At 38.1% G+C, this 26,337-nt stretch overlaps 1 protein-coding gene across 1 annotated transcript in view; it reads left to right on the top strand.

Annotated features, from left to right (window-relative positions):
• prkar1b (protein kinase, cAMP-dependent, regulatory, type I, beta) overlaps positions 1–26,337 on the top strand; it is a 68,649-nt gene that overhangs the window by 3,892 nt on the left and 38,420 nt on the right. The window contains 2 exon segments of the mRNA NM_001292794.1: positions 12,688–12,858; positions 14,029–14,120. Of these exon segments, the coding sequence (NP_001279723.1) occupies positions 12,688–12,858; positions 14,029–14,120 (263 nt within the window).

The raw sequence follows: 26,337 nt of genomic DNA on the forward strand, positions 1-26,337 counted from the left end.
GTTCCATCATCACTATTGCATTTTCATGCAGTAAGAGAAGTGAAACAATACGTTTTGTTCTTCGATACTCAGTTTATTTTGCCTCATTGTATTGCATGCAGAAAGGTTTGCGTGAAACTATATTTTAGAATGCAAACAAGAACAACTTACGCTCATATAGTGTTCTCCACATAGGGTAGCGTCTCAGAACGCTTAACAGTTGTGGAGCCTGACTTCGAGTCGGGGTGGGGAGGGGGTGACCGTAAGCACGGTCGAAAAGGAAGGTTTTCAGGCGGGACTTGAAAAAGGGGAGAGAGGGGGCAAGGAGGAGGGATTGAAGGTTGATACCACTTTAAACATTGAATGGAGGTATTGAAGGTAACAGAGTGGTCAAGGAGGACGAGGAGGCAGATGGTGCCCTGGTCACAGATGGGCAGGATATTGTTTGTCAACTTGACCAAAGCTGTGAGTAGCACGGAAACCCGATTGGAGGGGCTTGTGAAGGGAGTAGTAGGAGAGGAATGAGGAATTAACTCTAACCAAATAGATTCTGTTTTTGGACCCTCGAGCACATCGTTCCTTTCCTGGGCCGTAACCGTGTATTTAATCAATATTGCCACACCCCCTCCTTTTTTTCCTTCCCTTCCCTATCCTTCCTGAATACATTGTAGCCAGGAATACTCAGCTCCCATTCCTGTTCTTGTTTGAGTCAAGTTTCCGTTATTGCCATTACATCATAACCCCAAATGGCAACTTGAGCCTGCAATTCACCAATCTTATTTGTCACACTCCGTACATTTACGCACATGCACTCCAAGACCAACACCTTGTACAGGTCTCACCTGCCCCAGAACTGGTCCCAATGTTCCAGGAACCTGAAGCCCTCCATTCTGCACCATTTTTTCTGCCATGCAGTCATGTGTTTGATTCTGTTGTTTTCATACTCACTTGCGCAAGGCACTCAGAGTCATCCAGAGATCACCACCTTTGAGGTCCTACTCTTTAGCTTTTTTCCTTTCTGACACTCTCCCTGTAGAATCTCAGATTTTTTTTCTCTACGTCATGGATGCCAACATGGATCACAACGTCTGGATGTTCCCCTTCCTCCTGTAGAATGTTTTGCACCCGTTCTGTGATGTCTTCAACCGCGGCACAAAGGAGGCAACATACCATGTGAGAGTCACGTGTATAATTGCAGAAACACCTGTCTAATCCTTTCATTGTTGTGTCCCCAATGACAACTGCCTTGACACTCTTCCCTGTGTCCCCCCTATGCATCCATTTGCTTTTGACACCTCTCCCCAGAGGTGTCATCACATTCAGTACAGAGATCTGGTTTGTGAGTGCCACACTCTCAGGGGATCTCTGCACTGCCTATACCTTCTTCCTACCATGCTGATGGTCACCCACTCACTCTCCTTCTGAACTCTCTGTGGCTGTGGGGTGACCACCTCCTGAAACATTTGATCCATGAACATTTCAGCCTCCCATATGCTATGTAGTGACACCAGCCTCTCCTCAAACTCAGAAACGCTGAGCTCAAAGCAGCCGGAGGCATTTCCTACACACGTGTTTGTCCAGGGCATATGAAGCCCACATGACACACATTGTGCATGCAAACATGTCATATTCCCAGACATGTTTTATATTATTTTAATATAAAATATATTTTATAATTAGGCACCTCTTTCCCCTCTGGACCAATTCCGACTCTGTTCCACCTCACTCAGTTACCTCCTCACGCAACTGGGCTCTCTGCTCAATTGAGACTTTTGCACAACTTCCCCTCAGGCCCAGTTTGAACTGGTCAGCAAATTTACTAATCTCCAACACCTGGCCTGTGGCTAACGGCTAACTCGACTTGTTTGCCTGCTTACATAAAAGGTTGTCTCTTCCTCAATAAAGATTTTCCACTCTTCTGCTGAATAAAATAGTTGTCTCTTGTTCTCTGGTATCTCTTTTGCTGAAGAATTCCCTCTCTTGCTGAAAAATTTCCATTCTCACCAAACCCCTGCACAGAATTCCCACTGTGTTCCATCTCACTCAGTTACCTCCCCACACTGCTGGGCTCTCTGCTCGAGAAGTGACGTTTCCCACATATTTAAAGTATCAATAAATCTTGGTGGATGGAGCAGCAATGACAGTGGGACTACCTGGCCTGGTCACTGTCTTTGAGCAGGGAATGATGTATAGTGCAATAGGATTAAAAAAAGAAATGATTCAGGCAAAATATCATATCAAAACAAATTGGCGTTTTGTGCTATCATAGTGTGTGATTTCATGCTTGGACTGAATATTCTTTTTGAGTTTCAAGTAATTTTAGCCCAGGTATAGAATGAATATTTAAAGTAAAGTACTCTTTGCTCTATTCCAGGAGTACATCTTGACTGATGAAATAGTTCCAGTAAGTTAGGATAAGTATGTATCTGGAAATTGTAAGACATTAACATATAATTTACCTGTGTCCAGTCGTCAAGTTTTCTTGAAGAAGTACAAAAATTGCTTACTGCATTGTGGTGTGTCACTATGAGAGAATTAGTCGATAATCTGTTAAATATTGAAATTGTCCCATGATTGGGTATTCTAAATCAATTTGTTTTGCCTTCATTTAGTTTAATTACAGTTTATTTTAGTCTATCTTCATGGTGGATCAATCTCCAGATACAGTGTCTTAGCATAAATATATTGCTTTTGTACCACAAGCGTTGTATAAGATTTAATAATGCTTTGTTTATCAATGTGAATTTAGTGTCCATTTAGTGTTAATCCAGTGGGTGCTTTGGACTGCCCATGTGTCTATGTGAAATAGTTTTTACTTTTCTTCAGAAAATGTTCACTTCAACATCATGAATAATAAAGCAGGAAAAGTGCAGCTTTTTGAAGTACAAAAGCAGAGGTTTTCAAACAGTGTAATTAGCAAGTACAAGAGAATTATGGATATTTAACAAATATCTGTTTGAAGAATTCAGATGAAGTCTTTTACACTTGCAATCTGGAACTATTGGAATTCTGAGATGTATTGCTGTAATGAAATTGCTCCATGATGCTATTTCTAATTATGTTTTTTTAATAATTTCATGAGATCCATTACCGAACTGATCGACTTTAAGATCCTCACGCTCGTGTTCAAATCCCTTAACTCTCTGGCACCTCCCTACCTCTCCGACCTCCTCACTCACCAATCTACCACCTGGCACCTCAGTTCGACTGGCACCGGCCTCCTACTTGTTCCTTGCACACTCCGCCCCACCATTGGAGGTCGCGCTTTCAGCCACTACTCCCCAAAACTCTGTAACACTCTCCCTCAATCCCTCCGCTTTGCCCCCTCTCTCCCCTCTTTAAAGTCCCGCATGAAAACCTTCCTCTTCGACTGTGCTTACGGCCACCTTCCCCCCCTGCCTCCAGGCTTGGAGTCAGGCTCCGCCACTGTTAAAGGCTTTGAGACGTTACCCTGCGTGGAGGGCACTATATAAGTGCAAGTTGTGTTTGTTGTTGAGGTTGTTGTCCCCCCCTCCCCCCCCATGAGTCTGAGATCAGGAAGTTGGGAATGGTGTGGGGATTGAACCTGTATTCTCTTTTTGATGTCACTGTGTCATGTCACTGTTTTCTGTAAGGGGGCTCTTCTTGCAAATGTGTGTCACCATCCATACCGAGGGATTAATGATTGTCCTGGAAATTTGTTCAGTTAATTTCACAAAGTGATCAAAATATATTAACAGCTTACTTCATATTTACAGTCCTGCTTGCCATTTGTAGGAATAATTAATTTAAAACCAATAAGGTACATGCACATAAAGTAAATTATTTAAATAATGGATTTAAAAACTAATAAAATGTATCACTTATATGTGGACAGGAAAATAAATGAGATTTGGAACTGATCTTGTAAACGTTTTTGGAAAACAAAATAAAATAATGGAATGTCAGGTTCTTATGCCTCATTTAGGAATAAAGAAAAGATGATCACCAGTCAAAAAATAATTGTTTGTGGTGCATTTTAAAATGTTTACTTTTTTTAAAATATAAAAAAAATCAACACAAGCTTGATGTGCCTATAGTAAATAGGATAAGCCAGTTTCATGTATTTTTAATAATATTAATGTATAAATGACTACATTTATTTTAAATGTCATGCAGCAGCAGTGAGTGTCCCAAACTTATTTCTTTGCATAATATTGTATATAAATACCAAAGCACTTTTTTGTACCTCCTCCCAAAAAACGGATATCCAAGATACAAATGTATCATTGGATATCTGTTTTCAAATTAAGGAATTGCTAAATTTTCAGAAATGATCAAGACCTTTTCGGAAATAGTAGTTTCTCTTTTATGAAGACAATGAAAATCTCAGAGAATGCGATGATCAAACCAACCGAAAATACGTTGGATGATGCAGTGAACAAATTGGTCGTTTTGCAGTAAAGGCAAATGCAACAAAAACTAGACGGCTACGAGAACAAAAACTATGACGACGAAAAAAGCCAGGGGAAAAAAGAGAAAGTGGCACTCACAAGGCTTTGAGGAAGGGCATCTGACAGATTGCATTAGTAAAATTGTAATGGAGGTACTGTATCTTGGGAGACATTAAAATATAGAACGCATGTGGATCAATGAGGCTAAAACTGGTACACTTTGAGATTTCCACAGCTTTTTTACTCAAATGCCTCAGGATCCAGAATTATGTCTGCTGTCATATTGTTGTGGAATAAAATGAAATGGATTATGGCAGAAGTATGCTGCTTTCCTCTTACCTGTCAGTAAAGTACCAGCCCCACAAAAAATCTACCTGATCAAGCAGCAATAACTGAAGGAACTGTATTGGAGGAATGTGTTTCTGTAAACATCTTGCAAATGTATTTGGTAAATTCTCCAGCTGCTGATAAAAAGGTCTTTCTTTGCTGGTGCCTTGTGATCCATCTGTTACTGACATAGAATATCAACTTTGTTTTTTGAATATGTATTGGACCCGAAGGCACTACTGAATCAGGAAAGTCAGTTTGTCATCTGGTGAGAATAGCTGATTCTTGGAGGAATTATACTGTAAGAGGAAAAAGAGGGATTTCACTACTAATTGTATTGGGAGAGATATGACTTGCATTATGATTTTCAAATGGCATCCATTTGATTTTGATGCATCGGTTGGGTTCTTTTATAATCGGAAGCTAACTAGATCTTCCTATTTATTTGAGTTAGCATTTTGAAAACTTTCTTGAAGTTGAGATCTCCCATGCTTCGATGAAGTAATCCCAAGCAAAACAAGTTGCAGTGTGTTTTTGGAAAAACATTGCATAAAAATGTGAACTCCTCAGAAAAGGAAGAACAATGGCATGAAGTGTTTAATTGAATTAGAAATACCTGTATTTGTAATAGCTTAACATGCCCAAATCTCAAAATTGATTCATGGGTAATTGGTGTCCAGTGCACACTGGCTTTGTTGGGTAACAAGGCAGCCATTTGCACCAGCAAGGTACCACAGCCTTGAGGTGAATGATCAATTATCCGGAAGAATGTTGGAGAAACTCTTTTCGAATCGTATTGTAAAATGTTTAATGCCTACCGACAGAACTCTTTTAACATCTCATCCATAGGATGCTATCCCTGACAATGCATCACTCTCTTAATACTGCACTAGAGTGTCTGTCTGTACTGGGAGCTCAAGATCCAGCACAGAGTCCACAGCCCTCTGACCCAGAGATAAGAGTGCTGTGAATTAGCCAAACTGGAATTGGAAACCTATTTCAGCGAGTAATGGTTAATTGAGCATTTGAGCTAAGGTACACAAAGGTGCATTACACTGCCTGCCAAATTCCATGGCTGGAAAGGAATGCTGATACTACTGGTAAACCTTCTGAACAGAATTTTGAGGGATAGCTGTTGTGGTCCTGGCTTAACTGTCTGGTTCAACTATTATTGGCAGCTCATATGGAGCTGCTCCAGTAATAAGAAGTAGAGGACGAAGCACATCTTATGAATGATGCAGAGAGCTGCTTGGTGTGGAGTACTTTCAAATAAGGTAAAGCTTCTTTCAGACAGGATAGACACATTACTAAGGAAGTAAGTTGAGGGCAGGATGCTCTTTTCATTTAAGAAATATCTTGATGCCGTAATAGGAAAAAAGTAGGGTTAATATTCCAGAAATTTGAGGTCAAATGGACGCTAAGGACTTCTTTATCCATAACTTTATCCATCTTGTGATCTTTTCAGCTTGTCATCTGCTCTTTTGCATCATTTTTAACTATAGATGGATTTTCTCTGCAAACTTTGAAGAAGTAGACCAATATAAGCTTTGTAGGACATTGGAAGTTGCTGACAGGGACAACTGACTACTTGCACCAACTTTTTATATTTCTTGTGAATGTTTACATGCAAAGTGTATGCAGGAGATTCATTCGGTTGCTTTTTTCTTAAGTAATGTTTTCTGAAGTTGATTAAATCTGTGCATTGGAATATTACAGGAAAATATTTGAAAGATATGATTTGTATGCCAAGCAATAACTTCTTAAAAATGTATGTAGCATGTTTTCATTCAAGTGCTTAAAAGTGAAGGTTTATATGCATTTATCAATTTCTGATATCTTCTCACTTCTTCTCATGCAAGTTAGGGTTATTTCAGCTAAAAGTCAGTCATTTGGGCTATTTTCTGTCAGGAAATGAGTTTAGCAAATTTAATTTATTTTATAGCAATACCCACTTTTAAAGTGCTCTTTCTACTAAACACTGCTTGCAAGTGTTAGAGCACTAGGGGACTTGTTCAATTGCACCTCAAAAAGATTCAATCCCTTCAGGAGACATAGGAATTAATTATTTAGAAATAAATGGACTAATAGACTATTGCTGAAACAGTAATTTTTTTACCATATAAGGTCTGTACTGTGTTTCTAGTATTGTTGCATCAAACAGCAAGGGATCAGCCTTCCTCAGCTGGTTGTGTTCTCTCCTCTGAGTCAGAAGGTTGTGGATTCAAGTCCAACATAGATGTGATATATTGTTGGAGATGTTGATCTTTGGATGAGACGTTAAACCCAGATCCTGTCTGCCTGTTGAGATGTACTTTAAAACATCCCATGGCACTATTCGATACGAGGTGTTCTAGCCAACAATTCCATAAAAAATTGTCATTCACCTCAAAGTTGTTTGTGGGATGCAAACTAGCTGCAGCATTTGCCTACAAAGTATCTAGCCATTATGCTTCACCGTAAATCCTGTAAAGTGCTTTGAGATATCTTCCTGATGTAAAAGGCACTATATCAAATGCAAGGATTATTATAAATTTGAATCCCTGATTTCAGAATAAAGGCTAAATAGGTAAACATTTCCAGGCATACAAGGCTTCAAGGCAGCTAAATCAGTTTATCTTATCTCTTTCAAACCTACTGTTTTTTATCAAATGTTTTATTCTGCCAAATATGAAGTTTGTGAAAAAAATGTATTAATGATAATAATCCCTCAAGAAAACAAAGCAATAATAAATCGGACATTTCAATCTGCGACTGTCTTTGGGACACTGCTGTGCGCAATTGGCTGCCAGTTTCGCCCACAAATATACAGTCAATTTACTTTATAGTCTATTCTAAGAAGCGCTTTGCGACGTCTAGAAGACGTGAAAAGCGCTATATCAAATGCAAGGATTATTATTATTATTTACACCAATGATATTTACAACTATATTGTACAAAAAACTGAAAGTGCCATTGATGTATCTGAGAAGGATTATGGGTGACTTGATATAAATTACAAACTTGGATGGTTGAGGGCGGGTGCTGTAATTTGATGATAAAAATGGTTATATTATAACATATGATAGTATTCAGGCTGGTCTTTGATCTAGTGCTGAAATATGCCTGTATAATCAATTTAGGAAAAAAAAATGACCACACCCAGAAGCAGCTGTATGGTTGGTGTCACACATGTTTGAATGTTTGTAATCATTTCAGCATGTGCATGGAAAATAAATAGAAATGTTTCCTTTTACATTTAGAAATAAATATATGTTTTCCTAAAGTAACATGTAAGGAAAATCCAATATTGTTTATTGTTTATGTTTAAGTAAATTGTTTATTGAAACATTGTTAATTATGGCTGAGAAATTGAAGTTTCAATTTCATTTGAATCAGGAACTAATGTACAAGACAATTTACATAATTCAATAACTCCTTTGTTGTACATTATGAAGGATTCATTCATACATTATATTTTGAATTTTACATGACCTAGTTGTAATGATAGAATAATATATATTTTTGTATTAATTTGGATTATTCTGGTTAATTTATTCTGTATTGAGAAATTTAGCTTAACTATTTACAAAATAACTAAACCAAATTTTTTTTTTTTTAAAAAGTACCTTACTGGACATTCAAACTTAAATCTTCCTTTTTTGTGAAACCAAAAGCATTGCATGTATATATATTTCCCTTATTTTTTGAGAAAAACAACAGTACATTTCTCTTTAAGACTTTTGGCAGGTGGGTGTCTGATGAGGTGTCCAGTCACATGATTGAGAGAGTTCCACATCATATGTGCATGAAAATTTCCCTTCATCTCGAATGGAGTGGACATTCTCTTTCCAGAGAGAGACACTCTCTCTATTCACCAAATCCTGAAAAGTATTGTGTTTGCAAGAATCAAGGATGGGGTCCTTGGAGTGTACATTGGGATACTTCTGGAGTTTAACTAGCGAAAACTGACTCGCAACCTACCTTTGAGGATTTTAGCTTGCTGGGGAAGAATTCCAACCCCACACCCAGCCCAGGGACTGGTCTGCTCTTTCAAGCCTTAATGATGAGTGAGATAGGTTGGCTGGCTACCATTAACAGTGGCTTCAGTAGACATATCTAGCTCAGGAACTGGACTTCCAAGAGGGGATTGACTTGATTCTGATATTCCATTACCAGGGACTTTTTCTAATGAGTTTATATTGATCTTTGTAACAAATTGCCTTCTTTTTGATAATTAATTTGAGTAACTCCATTTTCTATGCTGTAGCGTGATAAATGTTTTTATTTAATTTTATTGGTGACTGCAAGCTTGTCTTGTACTGAAGAATAAAAACATGGTTTTGCCTGTAAGGCTGAGAATAATGAAACATTGATTTCTGATAATTCTGGACTCTTGGAGGGTTTTAGTTTTATGTAATGTACACATCTACAGTGATCTTAAATGATTGATACAGAGATTTATGTTTCACAGAAGAACCTTGTTTGTTGTGCACTAAGCAGCTTCTTGGCTGATCTTGCATGTCTGTCCATCTTACCTAATGATCAATTCATTCAGAATTCAACATTGTTGGTGGTCTCCTCAGGTTTTTTCTGAAGAGTTTTTTGCATTCATTTCCAGGCTTTTTTAAGGTGCATAACTCTGAGTGCAGTTGTCTCTATGGGTGATTTAAGAGATAACATATAGGAGTTTTCTCAGACCTTCAGCACAGACATTGTAGGACTGTCTCTCTCTAACATACTCCTGAGTAATAATTTTGTGATTTATGGAAATTGAGCCAAATGAAAATATTCTGTTTGTGGTTTAATGTGGGAATATAATTTTGATTGGGGGAGGGGAGAAAATAGATTAATTTTGTCTTGCGCAGGTCATGAATAGTGTGTGTATCCTTAGCTACTGGGAGTTGGTCAGGTTGGAATTGTGTTTTGGTGCCTTAGTATGTCAGTCATGTGTAGTGAAGTGTTTAGAAAATACCTGTTCCTCATTTAGCCCATTCAACTACTGTAGTACTTGTGCGTGTATACATGTGGACAATTGAGTCATCAGAAGATCTTGTTCAGAGCCAGTGAAAAGACTTTCCAGTGGATCTTCTCCATCTTTCAATATTGATTTCTCAAAAGATCTGAGAAACTTGCATTGGAGCTGAAAATTTATACGATCCTGCTTTTAGACTACTCTGGGAATTACCTCCTTGCCAGCAGATTCATTTTGTATTCTGAAGATTATGGTATCCCCTGTACAGGAAACTGAAGCCAATTTTCCGGCAACAGGTTCAAGACCTTTCATGAGAAGCTTGAAATTAAATCTCTCCTCTCTATGGCCAGGAAGAAGAAGAGCGGTAAGAAAAAGGATTTAAGATTAGATTTTTATCGGAAAATAAGGCGTAGAAGAGAATTTGTCCACAAAATATACAGTCAATTCATTTTACAATATATTCTGTGAAGCGCTTTGAGACATCTCAACAACGTAATAAGGTACTATATCAAATGCAAGGATGATTATTATTATGATAACATAAGAAAATAAGAAATGCTAGACGAAAAAAGATCAAGGTCCATCTAGTTCGTCTTCTACCTTCCTGGCGGTTGCATGCACATATGTCCCAAACTACCTATGTACTATATCCCAAGAAAACGTATCTATAAGAACCAGTGATGGTTGGTTTAGGGAGAAAAGGTAAGATCGAGAATGGGAAAAAAGAAACGAGGAAGGCAAAATGAGGATAAGGGGAGTTTAAAGTATTTTTGAATAAAATTGCAGGTCCTTAGTTTATTTTGGGGTAAACATTAACACTCATTTAGTAAAGTCATGTGGAGCTTCCTGTCATGTGGAACTGAACAGATCAGGAAGCCCAGTTTTGATCCTCAGATTGCAGTTACTTAGGTTGTCTCAGCTGGGACCATAGTGGAGACCTGACAATTGGCGTCAGCACTTGATTAGGGAAAATAAGGTTCTCTCCTAAACACTGACCAGTTATCTATTCTGCATGAATGGTGGGTGAGATGTCATTCGACTCAGCGCTATGTTCAGAGAGCCTACGATAATGATAATCACTCTGCAGGCCCACATGTAAAAGAGAGTATCTCAGGGAAGTTGATGGGCATAAAATTGTACCTTGGCATGAGTTCAGGAACTGGGGACAAGAGCAGAAGCTTTTACTGACATTTCAGTAGTGTATCGTTGTTGTAGTATTTGTGTCAGTGTCACAGTACACTTTGGAAGACGATTGGAAATGGGATGTGACCAAAATCCTGAAGAAACACCACTTTATTATTCTGCACATCTCATCACAATAATATATTTAACTTTAGGGACATCCAGAGACTGAATGTGGTTGTCTTGAATCAACATGCCATTGGGTGGAGTCTCTGCTTCGTATCTTGCAAAGGTCCATTCCTAAGTCTTAATTCAATAATTCTAGTGTCCTCGTTTCTCTGGATCCAGTTGCAAAATAGTTTGTGCTGATCTGTGTAAATAGCCTCTAAACCTAGACACAGTGGACAGACCAAACTTAGTCCTCAAACCTTCCACTGATCTATTTGTATCACCATACTTGCAGTGTTGGCATTGTCTTTCCTGAGGGTTTGAACCTCACTAGGTGAATAACGGATACCAGGAACCATCTTCCTGTTCACAACTGGGACACACATCCCATCGCATTAAGCAATGGTTCCTCCATTCTTTTAATAGAATATTCTCCATGAACAGGATTTCTGCTCTGCCATTCCCTTGACTTTTTGTGGGTGTGTAGGTATCATCTGGGGTTTACGCCTTAATTTTTCGCTGGGGAAGCAAGACCGATTGAGTGTTCAATGTCAGAAGATGTCTGGTCTGGTATGTGCTGTGTGTGATGACAATATCCCAACTTGGTAATGTCTTTATTATTGCTTCAATGCAAGCAGTACTATTTGTTTAAAAACCTGTAGTTGCAGGATTATTCCAGTGTATAGAAAAACTATGCTTTTCTGTTCAGTGAATTACCCTAAATTGCTGCCTAAGAATTGATTAATGCATGCATGATATTTCAGCAGTATCAAATACATTTGCATTAATGATAATGAAAGTTTCCTTTTGTAAATAAGAAAGATAACTATTATTGGACACTGTGAGCTATGCTCACATATTTCTAATAAGGGTGATAGATGGTTTCCATAACAACAAATGAATGGTGAGGTGTTTACTGCAATGCAAGGTCTGTGCAAGAATATGGCATGCTTTTGTTTGATAGTCCTGTTGCTCAGTGGTTCGAGCAGTCACCTCACAAGCGAGAGACCTGAGTTTGATTCCTGGCAGGGCAAAACCTTGGGCAAGTTTCCTTACTCCAGACGCTTGATAATAATTCCTCAAGAAAAAAAACAATAATAAATTGGTTACTTCAATCAACAACTGTTTCTGGGACACTGGTGTGCGCCATTCTGTGTTTCGCGCACAAATACAGTCAATTCACTTTACTGTATATTCTCTGAAGAGCTTTGAGACGTCCAGAAGACGTGAAAAGCACTATATCAAATGCAAGGATTATTATTATTATAATTTGCGTTGGAGGAAAGGATCTTGTGAAACCTGAAATATTTGGCAGATTTGCAGAATAGTGTTCTGCACTCTGTGTGGGATGTATGTGTGAAGCCAGGTGGTTTACGCAAACTGTTTCAAGGCTCAGTAATGTGAGGCTTTTCAAGGCCACAAAATTACATGAACAAAGCAGTCTTGAGTCAAAAGACTACTGTGGTCAGAAGGCAGGATATAAAAGATCCAACAAATGTTACTGAAAGGACACGACGGTTTTTTTAAAAAAAATTTAATTAATGTATTGTTCCATTTTTGGTTTTATAACCAGAATAATGTAAACCCTTTTCCACTTTTAATGTACAGAGTGATGTTTTAAAACGTACATGTTCTTCAAGGCACACATTACAAACCATTTAATTAGTTACAAAGTGATGTATAGGAAATATTTATTGTAACAATATGTTTCTGATTTTCCAAATATAGGATGAATACAAACAAATTTTCACTCACCAGAAGTCCAGTTCTCAGTCAGATTCGCACGATGATGAAATTTCACCACCACCTCCAAATCCTGTGGTGAAGGCCAGACATAGAAGAGGTGGTGTAAGTGCAGAAGTATATACTGAAGAAGATGCAGTGTCTTATGTTCGAAAGGTATGACACCAGGTTTTGTGTACATAAAATGCAATTTAATTGCAACAAAATATGAATACTAATGCAGTAAGTGGTACATTGGGTTGTCTAAACGCTGAGCTGGTGTATGTCTCTTGCAAGAAAACTGTATGCTTTTTGTGTTAGAACTTCCCACAGTTTGAATTAGTTGCCTTGGTTGAGCACCACTGGTAACTGCATAGGCTGGATGGACAGAAGCTTTCATCTCAATGGAAAGAAAATAAAACTGGTAGATGTGCTAAGTCTACTGTATTATTCCTCTAGCTATCAGGTCACTGTAGAACATTAGTTCCTGTGAAGCCATCAACAATCCACATCATCTCTGAACATTCAGATGAGGATCCAAAGCAATAAAAAACATTGTTGGGAAGAAAATTGAATGCAGGAAAGAAAAAAAGTTCCATGAAGTTTTTTAAGTTCACCTTTGTGGAGATCTAAGCTAGTTGATTTTCTACCAAATCTTGGGTCACCGTTTCACAGATGTTGCTTGTGTCTAGAAAATTCTTACTTAATATAATAATAATAATCTTTGCATTTGATATAGCGCCTCATCACGTCTTCGAGACATCTCAAAGTGCTTCACAGAATATACTGTAAAGTGAATTGACTGTATATTTTGTGGGTGAAGATAGCAGCCAATTGCGCACAGCAGTATCCCCCAAACAGTCGTGGATTGAAGTAACCAATTTATTATTTTGTTTTTAAAGGAATTTTTCCCCCGGGAAAGGTGATCTGCCAATCGACTAACAGCCAGGTTCCTACTTATTGCTAGGTAAACAGAGGTGTGTGGAGTAAGGAAACTTGACCAACATTTCACCCTACCGGGAATTGAACCCAGGTCTCTTGCTTGCGAGGCGAGTGCTCTAACCACTGAGCTGCAGGATTCCATTATTAATACTGAATAATAGTACTTAAATAGTTTTTAATAAAAATGTTTGGAGTTATTCCAAGGTTAACAAATCCTTTCCTTTCTTAATTGTGTTTATTTCAAGAGGTGGTCAGCTATTGTGGTATTGTATTATCCGTTTTAGACTTCCTACTCTCAAAAACTTAATACCTCAGTAACTTGTGATTCTTATTCAAAATGTGTCTTAGATTACAAAGGTTGACTGCAGTCTACAGTGAACGGCATCTTATTGTATTACATTACAGGTTATACCAAAGGATTACAAGACTATGACTGCACTGGCAAAAGCAATCTCTAAGAATGTTCTTTTTTCTCACCTTGATGATAATGAACGAAGGTAAGAAACACAAGCATTTGTTGGTGCTTTCTGACTGCAATCCAGTCTTTTTTCAGGTTGAAAAAAAAAATTAAGGTGCAATGTCTTTATCAAGTGTCTACCGATGAATATCCTCAGCTAATATTACAATCATGCACAATACGGCTTTGTGTGGAAAAGTATACTGGTGCATACAAAAATAGACTGAGGAGTCAAACAAAGTATATAATTCTGGATGTATAGTTTGATTTTTGGTGACAAGATTTAGTATCTTTTCAGTATTCATTACCATGGCTATAAAATGCTACTAATATTCTTATTTAATCAATGTATACCATTTTGCAGAACTAAAAGCTTAAGTTTAAAAATGAAAATCTATTAATTTAAACTTGTTCGGCACAAATTACTCTGCAATTATTGTCTTGTGTCTAGTTGGCAGTGATTCTTGCAGTGTTTTGTTTAAATATGCTACTGTATAGATAAAATTAAATTGATTTGCCTACATAACTTAATGTAAAATCCACTAAGTAGTAACTTCAGATATGTATTTGATTATCTGCTACAACAACAACAACAACAAGATTCCATTTATTGAGCGCCTTTCACGTTGGGAGGACGTCCCAAGGTGCTGTACAGTTGGGTCAGGGCCCGAGCATTGGGGGGAAATGGTCAGGGTGAGGGGAGGGAAGGGAGGGAGCGAGGAGGAGGTAGAGAGTCGAGAGGGGAGCTGAAGGCACGGTCAAAGAGAAAGGTCTTGAGACCGGCCTTGAAGGAGGAAAGGGAGGAGGCGGCGAAGGCACTGGGGGATAGAGTTCCAGAGCCTAGGGGCTGAGAGGCTGAAGGCCCGGCCACCGATGGTAGGGCGGTTGGGGCGGGGGATGTGGAGCAGACCGAAGCCAGAGGAACGGAGGGTACCGGCAGGTAGGTAGGGGGATAGTAGGTCGGAGAGGTAGGAGGGAGCAAGGCCGTGAATGGCCTTGTAGGTGAGGGTGAGGATCTTGAATTCGAATTCGATCTTGAATTGCTAATATGGGTCTGATAGTTGCACCATCAATGTTTTGGTTTCTGTCAAAGAGGTTGGTGTTGTAACCTGTATATAAACTTAGATGTTTAAATAATATAATCGAATACTTCATGAGATATTGAGTCCTGTGTTGCGTGGCTACAGAGGGAAAATATGTGTGACACAGAGGAGGTATGGAAGGCCAAGGTTGAACGGTGCATATTTCAGGCTTGATGGATATTCTTGAGTTTTGCTTTATAACCTTTGTTATCAGAGCATATTCATGTGCAACTTTTCTCTGCTCCTATCTACAACTATTGACAGACAAGGGTACTGCACTGTCCTTGATGCAGAGTGTGAACTTTATATGTAGCACATATTGTGCTGCAGCCACTATTTTCCTTCTTTGAATTGATTCACAACTGATTAAAAGTTTGGCTGGATAAAAGTGTAGTTGAGAAAGACAATACAGTGAAGTGGTGGCTTCAGTCCTGCCTTATGTGCCTCGAAAGTATGATTTATGATCGATATATTCTCAAAGTTTTTCTCTTGAACGCCTTGTGAGGGTTCAGAACATCACTGAACGATTACCTATTAGAACAAGCAGTTCCAGGTGACAACAACAACTTATACAGCACCCTTCATGTAGGATGGGGTACTTGACCAGTTAGTGATGATCGTTCTTTGCTGGGGAAGTAAGTCTTGAATTGGCTTCAAGATGATATGTTGTTATAGAATGTCAGAATTGAGTCAACCCTGTGTAGTGATCTTAACAGTCCAGTTCCTGAGCCAGGAGGGGTCGCAGTACTCAAAGGTGCTGCTGACAGACCAGCCAACGCATGTCTAATACTGTGTAGTAGCTAAGAATTAGCTAAGCAGGGTGCATCCCTCCAGAGAGTGTCCGCATTACATTTCCAGATGCAGGGAAAGTTCCATGCGTAGGTGGCATAAATAATGGGAACTCAGTCTGGTGTGGTTACTGTTCAGCATGGTGATAGGTTTTTGCATGTTTCAGAAATGCGTCTGACAAAAAAAAATTCCAGATCTTCTATGCCAGAAGTCTGGAACAATTTGTTCCTCTTTGTCTTTATGTTCCTTCATTCTGAAAATCACTCAAAACATTCTGCCACATTGATCCTCCTTTTATTGAATTAAATCTTTTCTTTGCACTAAGCCCTGAACATTGTTTCATCTTCTCAAAATCCTTACAGAAAGATCTTTTGACATTTGGGGAGCATGACAACTCATAGAGACGGAAATTGATAACATTTCTATTGTGCGCCATCCTAACCAAGTAGGGTTAATTTCCTCCAAAGTTACAGCACTCTTGTCTTTGTATCTAGGAAAACCTCACCTGAAGACTTAAAATGTTGAAGCAACAGATGTTGTCCACTGTTACTTGCAACTGTTTTGGTTGGACCATTCTTTATGTACTTGAAAATGCAGCTGGATCAGTCATTTACCAAGCACAAGACTTAATATGGCAAGAATTAAATAAGGTTATGTCCCATCAATATGGTTGAAAATACAGCAGTTGTGTAGAATACTAGTTGGCTAAATGCTATAGCTACTTAATGGGGAATCATTTCACCGCTATCTGTAAGATCGCCTTGGGTAATCTGATAGTATTCTTGTAGTATTTTTGTTGCCAGTAAAGAAAAACCTTCTTAAAATTAAGAATAATAATGGAAGTGCAAATAAATACTTGTAATTAGTTGCTTTCAAATGTTTTGGTTTAGTCTAGAAATTTGTCAATTTGTGGGCCTCTGAATCTGAAAGATTGATTACAAAGAATCTTTTGTGAATTTAAACTTCTATCCCACAAAATGACATCCATCTCTTGTATACAGAATCTGACTGTATCAATAATCAGAGCAGGTGCAGAATGTTAAAACATAGTGCATCTTCTGTGGTTACACCGGTTGTACACCAGACTACAAAATCATCCTTACCTTATTTAATTAAGAATGGCAAAATGAAAGATACAGAGAACAGTATTAATTTGTAACTAAGTTTTGCCAAATCAGGATTAAAATTAGATTAGTCAGTGTAACATTGGAGATATGGTGAACAAGTAGAAATGATTCATCTTTCAGAATCAGCTAAACATTTCCCCTTGTTGTTGACGTACATGTTTACCTCTAAATCAACCTCTGTTGGCCTTGGTATTCTCAGGGTGTGGTTATTTTTTAAAATTATCTGCCAGAGACTCTGAACTTGATTCTGTCCTAACATATGCTTTTTCATTTGAATCTGTGGTGATGTGTGATTCTATGTTCTGTCTTGGAACATCGTAATTTAAAAACTTTTGCATAAAATTCACTTCATGGTTGCAAGCAGGGCTATTTGCTCTTTTATGTTCTGTGCCAAATCTTTGTGAACTAGAGTATATAGCAATGTTTCAACTTGTGAAAGGTAGGTGACTTTAGGTCAACCATTACTAAGGTGTTGCTTTTAGAAAGTATAACAGATTGTATATGGTCAGTGTACATAGTCTTTGTTTTTCGATTTTGTTAAGAACCACAGTACCATAGTAGGTGTAGCGTCCTTGCGTGTAACCGTGACAGCAGTTCTATTTGAAGTTTGTGTAGTGCACCCATTTGTTATATCCCTGAAATAAACATTGATTGTTCTGGCTAGGAAACATTTGCAAATGTGAAGCAGTAGATGAGAACATTTCTACACATTTTTATGCAATTTGTTCTGAAGCATTAAGTGGTATCTTCTTTGAGTAAACTTTGCATTTGTATTTGTAAATTGTGGCCTTATTATTTAGTAATGCTACTAAATAATTTCAGCACTTTGGGACCTCCTGACGCGAAAGGCCCTTTTTAAATGTAAATGTAATTTATTGATGTTGTTGCTTCTATCTGACATTATCATTAATCATAGCAGGTGCAGAATGTTCAAACATAGTGCACTGTCTGTAGTAACACAGGTTGTACTCCAGACTACAAAATCATCTGTACTTTATTTAATTAAGAATGGCAAAATGAAAGATATAAAGAACAGCAATAATTTGTAACTAAATTTTGCCAAATCGGAATTAAAATTCATTTGGTTTTTGCCCCTATAGTTTTTTCTGCCCATTCTTCAGATGCAAGCTGAAGAAGGGAATGGTACTTACCAATGTAGCATTTTTTTACTTCATATCCCCATTTTTGTGCCACTAAATGCATTACTTTAGTGTTGTAATTCTTGGTGACTGATCAACGTATTGTGGATGGGGTGCCTAGTACGTTGAAGAGCATCTTATTAGCTGTACATACAATTATCAATTTTCTGGTCAGCTCTTCCGGAACTGAGGAACAATTACAACAACAACAAAATTACATTTATGAAACACGTCAGGAGGAAGTCCCAAGGCGCTGGATAGACCGGGTTTTGGACCTGAGCTGAGGGTCGGGGCGGGAGAGAGAGGAGGGCAGCGTGGGGAAGCAGGGAGATCGAAAGCACGATCGAAGAGGAGGACCTTGAGGTGGGTCTTGAAGGTGGCGAGGGAGGGGGTGAGATGGAGGGACTGCGGGATGGAGTTCCAGAGGGTGGGTGCCGAGTGTCGGAAGGCCCACCCGCCAATAGTGGGGCAAGCAAGGCGGGGGGCGTGAAGCACGCCGGAAGCTACTGAGCGGAGGAAGTGAACAGGATGGTAGGGGGTTAGGAGGTCAGTGAGGTGGGGTGAGCAAGATCATGGAGGGCTTTGAAGTTGAGGACCAGGATCTTGGACTGTATCCTCTGTGTGATGGGAAGCCAGTGGAGTTAGGCAAGGATGGGGATGATAAGGTCACGGAGCCTAGTGCGGGAGAGAACACGGACTGCAGAGTTCTGGATAATCTGCAGCCTGTGGAGGGAGGAGTTGGGGAGGCCGACAAGCAGTGAGTTTGCGTAGTCAAGCCTCGAAGTAATGAAGGTGTGTATGAGGGTTTCGGTGGCCTGCGGTGCGAGACAGTGTCGGAGCCGGGCGACGTTGCGGAGGTGGGGGAAGGCAGAGCGGGTCATGCGCGAATGTGGGGTAGAAAAGATAATTGAGGGTCGAACAAGACTCCAAGGTTCCGCACTGGCTTAGCAAGGTGGAGTGTGCAACCATGGATGGTGATGCTGTCAGTGCCTGAGGCGAGGAGGCGCTGACGGGAGCCAATCAGGAGAGCCTCGGTCTTGTTGACATTCAACTGAAGAAAGTTATCTCTCATCCAGGACTTGATGTCTGACAGACATTCTGTCATCACAGCAGTGGTCCTGGAGTCAACTGTGGATGCAGAGAGGTAGAGTTGGGTGTCATCCGTATACATGTGAAAGTTGACCCCATGTCTGCGGATGATGTCACGAAGGGGAGCATATAGACCTTGAAGAGGAGGGGACCAAGGACAGAGTCCTTACTTTTTACATATTTTTTATTATGCTTTAAAAAATGGAAAATATTGTGAATAATTCTCTTGATAATTTCATTGTGGAGATTTTTGTCATTACTGACATTTTCAAAATACATATACAATCAACTTGTTTAACTTAAATACTAATTTTCTGTTTCATTTTAAGTAAATCAGCCATCTTGCAAGTCCTGCAGCATCATGACCTGCTGCAGTATTCAGCACAAACCACCTAAAAGTCCATCAAGCCTATAGTTAATCTGGCCTTTTTATCATTGTGGGTATTTAATGTTCGCTGAGATTTGTGGTTTGGCATAGGCAAAAGCAAAATGGAGTGTATGACGAGCACTAGTTTATTCCAGGAAATCTTAGCTATTTTTGCTTTTTTCGTCTGTGATTTGAGGTTTTAAGTTTTCTTCTTATAGCCTTTTTTGAAATGTATCCTTCAGTTATATCTGGGTTTTCAAAGAAGTAACCAATCTTTCTGAAGCAGTCTACATAAACATGTGTCGCTGTATCTAGTAGTAGTTTATACACTGCCCTTGAAATGTTTTAAGTTATTGTAGATCAAAATTTTTGTATAAAATAAGATGTTTTGTAAAGATTAGGTTTGATTTGAAACAAAATGCCGAACATCTACTTTAATCACAAAATATTGGCATGGATATTTGACGAGAGCATGTTTAATCCATATGAACAGGAACTCAATGTAGGCCAATATCAGTGGCAGATGGGTACAATTGGGAAGACTCAAGGCAGTTGAGCTGGTAACTACAATCCAATGTTTTCAGGCAGACTCGAATTTGCTTGAGTTTATCGGAATGGAATATGAAGGCGGTACTGGATCTTCAAAAAGGTGGACTTCATTTTTGCCCCATTAAGTTTCTGGGGTAAATGGTAGCTGAGATAACCAACTATTTGTATTAGTTCTGCTTCTATTTTCAGAGATAAATGAGGTAAGATAAAATCAGTGTAGGAAAATATAATTTTTTAAAGAAGAAAAAAAATGGATCATTAAAAATAATCTAGGATGGGCATGGAGTGAGTACACAATTGAGCTGCTGTAATGCCACGTTCTGATCCTCTTAATTCTAATTTGAATGTTGGATGCGTGTAAGTAATCCAGGATTAGGGTTCCCTAAGGGAACTGGCCTGTTATTGTATTAGGGTTAATTTTATGAGTCGGCAAGTTGGAATCAACAGAGCTAGGAGGATCCCAAGCACATTAATAAGTTAATTAATTGGATTTTTTGTTACCTTTCTACACCTGAGCAGGGTGAAGAAGTCTTGCATGTATGTATATTTTCCTTGGGCATGGATATTAATTTTCTTTTTCCAGATTTCTTCAGAGGGTTCTGCATTATAGCGGATACGGTAGGAAGGGGAAAATTATTGCACAGTTTGGTAGTTAGGCAGCTGTTAGCATTTAAAATTAGGATCTGGATGCTCAATTGGTACCTAGAACTCTGAATAGATCCAGTCTCAGATCAGGTCCAAGATAGATCAGATCAACCTTCAAGGCCAAAAGTACTGCTAAAATGTATGCATATTTCCAAATAAGTGTGTATTTATTTTAAGAAAGTGACAAGGAAGATGAGACAGAATCTCGGTCAACTTTCTTTCTCTTTTTTATATCAGTGGTGTTTCTAATGTTTTAGTTTGAATGTGTTTATGCTTTTAGACAATGCTAATTGTAGTTTGGTAATGAGAACTTTTTGAAGATGCTGATATTATTTAAGTCATATGGCAGAAAGGCAATTCATAATATGTGATCATACATGTCCAGTCCTTGGGTAGCATTTGTCTGTATTGGCCCCAAAAGGATCATAGTACATTTCTTGACTTTCCCAAAAGTATTTTTAAAAAGAAAATGGACAAGTACTGTTGCAATTGCAAGTTTCTTTATATAAAATATCCACAAACATGAAGTCATGTAACCTGATTAATGTATGTTTTTAGGTACAGAGCTGTTTCAAAAGCCAAAACCTGAAGAATCCCACAAACCCAAACAGGAGTTTCTTTCTGCCTCAACAACTTCTTTCCATGTTTGTTTCTTTTAAGATTTTTTGAACCAGCTTTTAAATGTCTGCCAGGGTAACAGCTGGGTCTATCACTAGCCTTGAAAAATAGATGCAACAGTTGCTAAGTTTTCAAGTAATAAAGATGGTCTTTGAGGGAAAGAGAGCAGCTGCAAGATTTGACATACTATGCCCAGTCAGCTGCAGGATCCAAATAATTGGACACAAGTTGTGCAACTTGAATAGAAGTGGGGAAAAAATGAGCAATTAGGTTGTACAGTAAATATTGATTAGTTAGACAAGGGAGATATTGTAATCTATGAAATGTTTATAGAATCTTTACTTACTTTACTCGGTTCCATACTGAAGCATTTTTTTCCTACAGTTACTAATTGTTTTAGCACTTTTGAAAATATGAATTTGTTCCAAAAAACAAGCGCTGTAAAATCTAAGTGTATGGTTATGCAATTTAGATGGCTTTTTAGTTAGCAGCTGCCGATAAAGTACTAATAAATTAGTTTCAGTAGCCACCATAAATGTATTGGGAATCCCGTGAGAAACATGCACTTGAAGGTCTAGGTCTTCTGACTGCTAATAAAAAATGTTCTTAAAAATTTAACTCTGATGGTGACTTTTGGTAGTAGATGTGTGTTTACTGACATTTTTAAGTTTCTGTTGTTTGTTCTGTCTACCAATGAATTTGTGTTTTAAAAAGTCTATTGTGAGGAATTACTGAGCCTCTCCTACGTTGCCAGATATCACAGCTAGGTTTGGAAACTTGCTGTAGAGAATTCTGCCACTTTATACTATGGTCACATATCACAGCTATGTTTGTGAGCTTGCTGTGTAGCAGAGGTCTCCAACTCGGTTGATCACAATCAACTTCTTGGAGTGTCAAGAAATGGCCCACCAAACACCCACCCAGTCCAGACAAGTCCACGCCAAAGTTCAAGTGTCTACCGAGCTGTGATATCCGTAGCAGTAAACGGCAATAAATGAAGAAAAATTCAATAAAGAAAAATGTATTTGTTGGTTGACCGTAGAGGTTGGTGATCATTGCTGTATAGGATTAGGTCACTTGAAGCACAATGCATCTCCAGTGATGAATTAGTTAATTCATCTAGTGTAATTCTATTATAGCTGAATTTGAGTGGAAAGAAATTGTTGTTAATACAGTGTTTCATGGCCTTGGTGTTATATTATCAATGCACTATTATTCCACTCAGAACAACATTTTGAAGGACTCTATTGATGTTGATTTACATCTATTGGAGGCAGATATATAACAACGAGAAGATTACATTTGTATTGACATCATGAAGTTCAATTTCTTTAGTCTGAATGGGCATTGCAGCTCTATATCCCAGACCAGAAGCTTATTGGAAGTCAATAACATTTGTTCCATATAAAACATCTGCTGAGCCTGTCACTAGGCAGGTTAAAATCATGGGACCCCCTAATTGCTTTGATGAGTAAGATGGATGTGGATCTGAAGTGTCTGTAATGAGTTAGCTGAGCAACAGTGACGTGCTATCAGCGAGCTAAGGAGGCTGCAAGCCAGATATGTTTCATGTTCCTCATATTGGCTGATATTGTGTGTGTTTATGTACAGTATGGTTAATCACATGTGTGTTAGTTTTTTAAATTTCTTCAGCCCTACAACCTCCTTTGAAACACATGGTGCTAGTGTGCCATATAAGATGAGAGCAGAATTGGATTTCACCTTGATGTCCCACTCAGATGCTCACTCATGGTCTGTATCTACTTGGGTGATTGTTGGCCCTGTACTACTGTATAGGATTCATTATCATCAGGAAAGATGGGAAGATAAGGGGATAACATTTGAACGGGGAGGCGTAAAACACGGTGACATTGCTTTCCTCCATTTGCAACATAAAGTTTTCCAAAAAACTTCCAAGAAAGATTCAAAGAAGAAAGTGGGGCTGAGTCACATTCATGAATTTGTGCTCCAGTTTTTGTGTTTTATTCTCCTTAAACATACCTTTTGCATCCCTGCAACAAAGGGACAGCTGAAGAACAGAATGTTTCATCAACAGTTTCTGTTTCCACATAGTGTTTTCTGCTTTGATGATGGTGATCAAAGTTTAAATGAAAGAGCATTTTTAAAAATAATTCTTAAAAGATGTACTCCACGTTTATACTGTATATTCTGTGCTCCTTGCTTCAAATTGCAATAGAAATTGGTGGTTAAGTAGCTTTTAAAATCAACTGAGCTGGAGCCCTGTTGCTGAGACCACCTTGAGTTGATAGTTTTAAAAGAGTTTTCATTCACACCTGGCACCTGTAATTTGCAGCAGGTGTGAATTGATTCTGGCTTTACTCGCAAATAGTTCCTTCAAACTTCTTGGGAGGTCCTTCAAAGGGACTGTTTTCTAACTTGTACTATTGGCCTCTCAACAGTGAAAAAAGGCTGATATTCTGTGTGTTTATGTACAGTATGGTTAATCATATGTTGGATGTTAGCTTTTTAAACCTATCTCTTCAGCCTGTTACATGTGTGATGAGGAGAGGGTATATTGAGCTTCCATTGCACATGTCTATTGCTAAAAACGATATTGTTTTGCCTCCAGCGAGGCATTAACCTAGTTTCAGAAGGCAGCTATTCATTTCTAAAAAGGACTTAGAACTGAGAATGGGGTATAACTCTATTTTGACAGAATAGACTTTTTCACTTATTTGTGTGTATTTATAACATGCAACTTTTGAAATCAATTAAGCTGATGCATTTAATCAGATGAAAATAATTGCTGAAGTCATTTACGGTAGTCAATTTTAAATTAATAGTTATTTTATTAATGGTTATTGTGTTTATTGCTATTTGGGTGTCGAGGAATTAAAAATTGAAGATGCTGTACTTCTACCCACCCCAACCCAAGCAAGCTGTTGGATATCCTTTAAGAAAATAAGCACCAATTAATTAGGATCAATGAAAGAGAGAACTGACTGGTGGGTTTTTGGTTGGATTGTTTGACTTTATAACTTGTGAGCTGAGAATAAAAGAGTGTTCTACACATTGATTGTTGAAAATATAACACAGGCCATGGAGAATAGTGAATTCATTTACCTAAAATTTTGAGTAAACTGCAGACTGTTACTTCTCAAAGGATAGTTGCTCCACCTTCCATTGTAAGTAATGGAAACTGGAAAAAGGATGGGAGTTTTCTTGTTTTGACAAGTAGTATTTTTAAATGTTTGAATTTACAGATACTGCACTTTATTCAGCTTTTACCTGAGTGAAATGAAATAGCTGTAAAAGGTTTGTGTAATGATCTGTTTCTCAAAATGGTGATGCATTGTAATGTTATTACAGTAATAATACTTTGGCTTTTACTTCACTATTATGCATATATATTGCATATACTGCATATTAACATCTGTGCAGTATAATGCTGCCAGCTTCTTGGCAATCTGAAAAATGGCATTAGGACAAGACTGTATGGAAGAGTTGATTTCGCATTTCCGGTGCAAAATTTGTGATCCCGTCCATGATGTGGCCCCCATCAATCATCAATGAGAATTCATTACCACAAATTCAGCTTGTTACTTTTAAAGGAATAGTTACTCCATCTTCCAGTCTGGATGGTTGGAACAGGAAGAAGGATCAGATTCTTTAGTTTTAATGAGTAGTAGTTTTTAAACTTAATTGAAAAAGCTATTTTGATAATAGCTGTAAGTAGCAGCTTCAATTTGACTGTTACAGCAAGTCATCTGAAAATGTAAAGGATTGATCAGTCTCAGAGACGGAAATCTCAGTCGGGTTAATTTCTAATGCATAATTTTAAACAACAATGTAAACTTATGTATGTCACCTCAAAGTAGCTTCAAGATGTCTGATAATATCAATTTCTATTCAGAAAAATGCATGTCACCTCTAATTGTTAAAAATATAAGGATGTAATTCCTGAATAGCACCTCTGGGAGGTGTGGTCTTTCTTTATATTGGAACAACAATCTTAATTCATCAAAAACAAGCCTATTTACAGATAGACCATTTTAACACCTGAGACTATACTCCAACTAGTTTTTTGTAGAGAGATTATATTCTACTTCTGTTCTAAGTGCATATTATTAACACTAAATCACATTCTCCATTTCTTTTATGCTTCATCAACTCATGTGAGTTTATTTACAGGCGTCCTGTAGCTCAGTGGTTAGAGCACTTGGGTTCGATTACCGGCAGGGCGAAACCTTGGGCTAGTTTCCTTACTCCACTTGCCTGATAATAATACATCAAGAAAAAAAATTATTAATTGGTAATTTCAATTCACGACTATTCGTAGGACACTGCTGTATGCAATTGGCTGCTTCATTTTGCTCACAAATATAAAGTCAATTCACTTTATAGTATATTCTGTGAAACACTTTGAGATGTCTAGCAGTTGTGAAAAGCGCTATATCAAATGCAAGGGTTATTATTATTTATTTGGTTTCCTTGATGAGGCAGGCCCCTTGAAAGTCTGAAGATCCAATTAGAACAGCCTGTGTACCAAGTCTCGGTGTTTGTGATATGGCTCACCACATAACCTAGCAACCATTTAAAAAAACACAGTAAGTTTACTATATACAGGGCAAGCAGAACAATACTGAAGGAGAAATCTATTATAAAAGCAAAATTTTGTAAGTGTGTAGTCATGCAGAAAGGTTTACATTGGTTAATTTTTATAGTATACTTTTTATAGTGAGACATGGGGGAATTTGGCTTTTACCAGTGTATTTACCAGATAAATGCACTGCACCAACTAATTTCACTTTGATGTTAACAAGCATTTGTACATATGTTAGGATATTTGCCATTCAGTTAAAATCTTGGCCTATTATGTCTATCTAAAACA

Source organism: Callorhinchus milii, unplaced genomic scaffold (genome assembly GCF_018977255.1).
Source record: "Callorhinchus milii isolate IMCB2004 unplaced genomic scaffold, IMCB_Cmil_1.0 Scaffold16, whole genome shotgun sequence".
Taxonomy (NCBI): Eukaryota; Metazoa; Chordata; class Chondrichthyes; order Chimaeriformes; family Callorhinchidae; genus Callorhinchus; species Callorhinchus milii.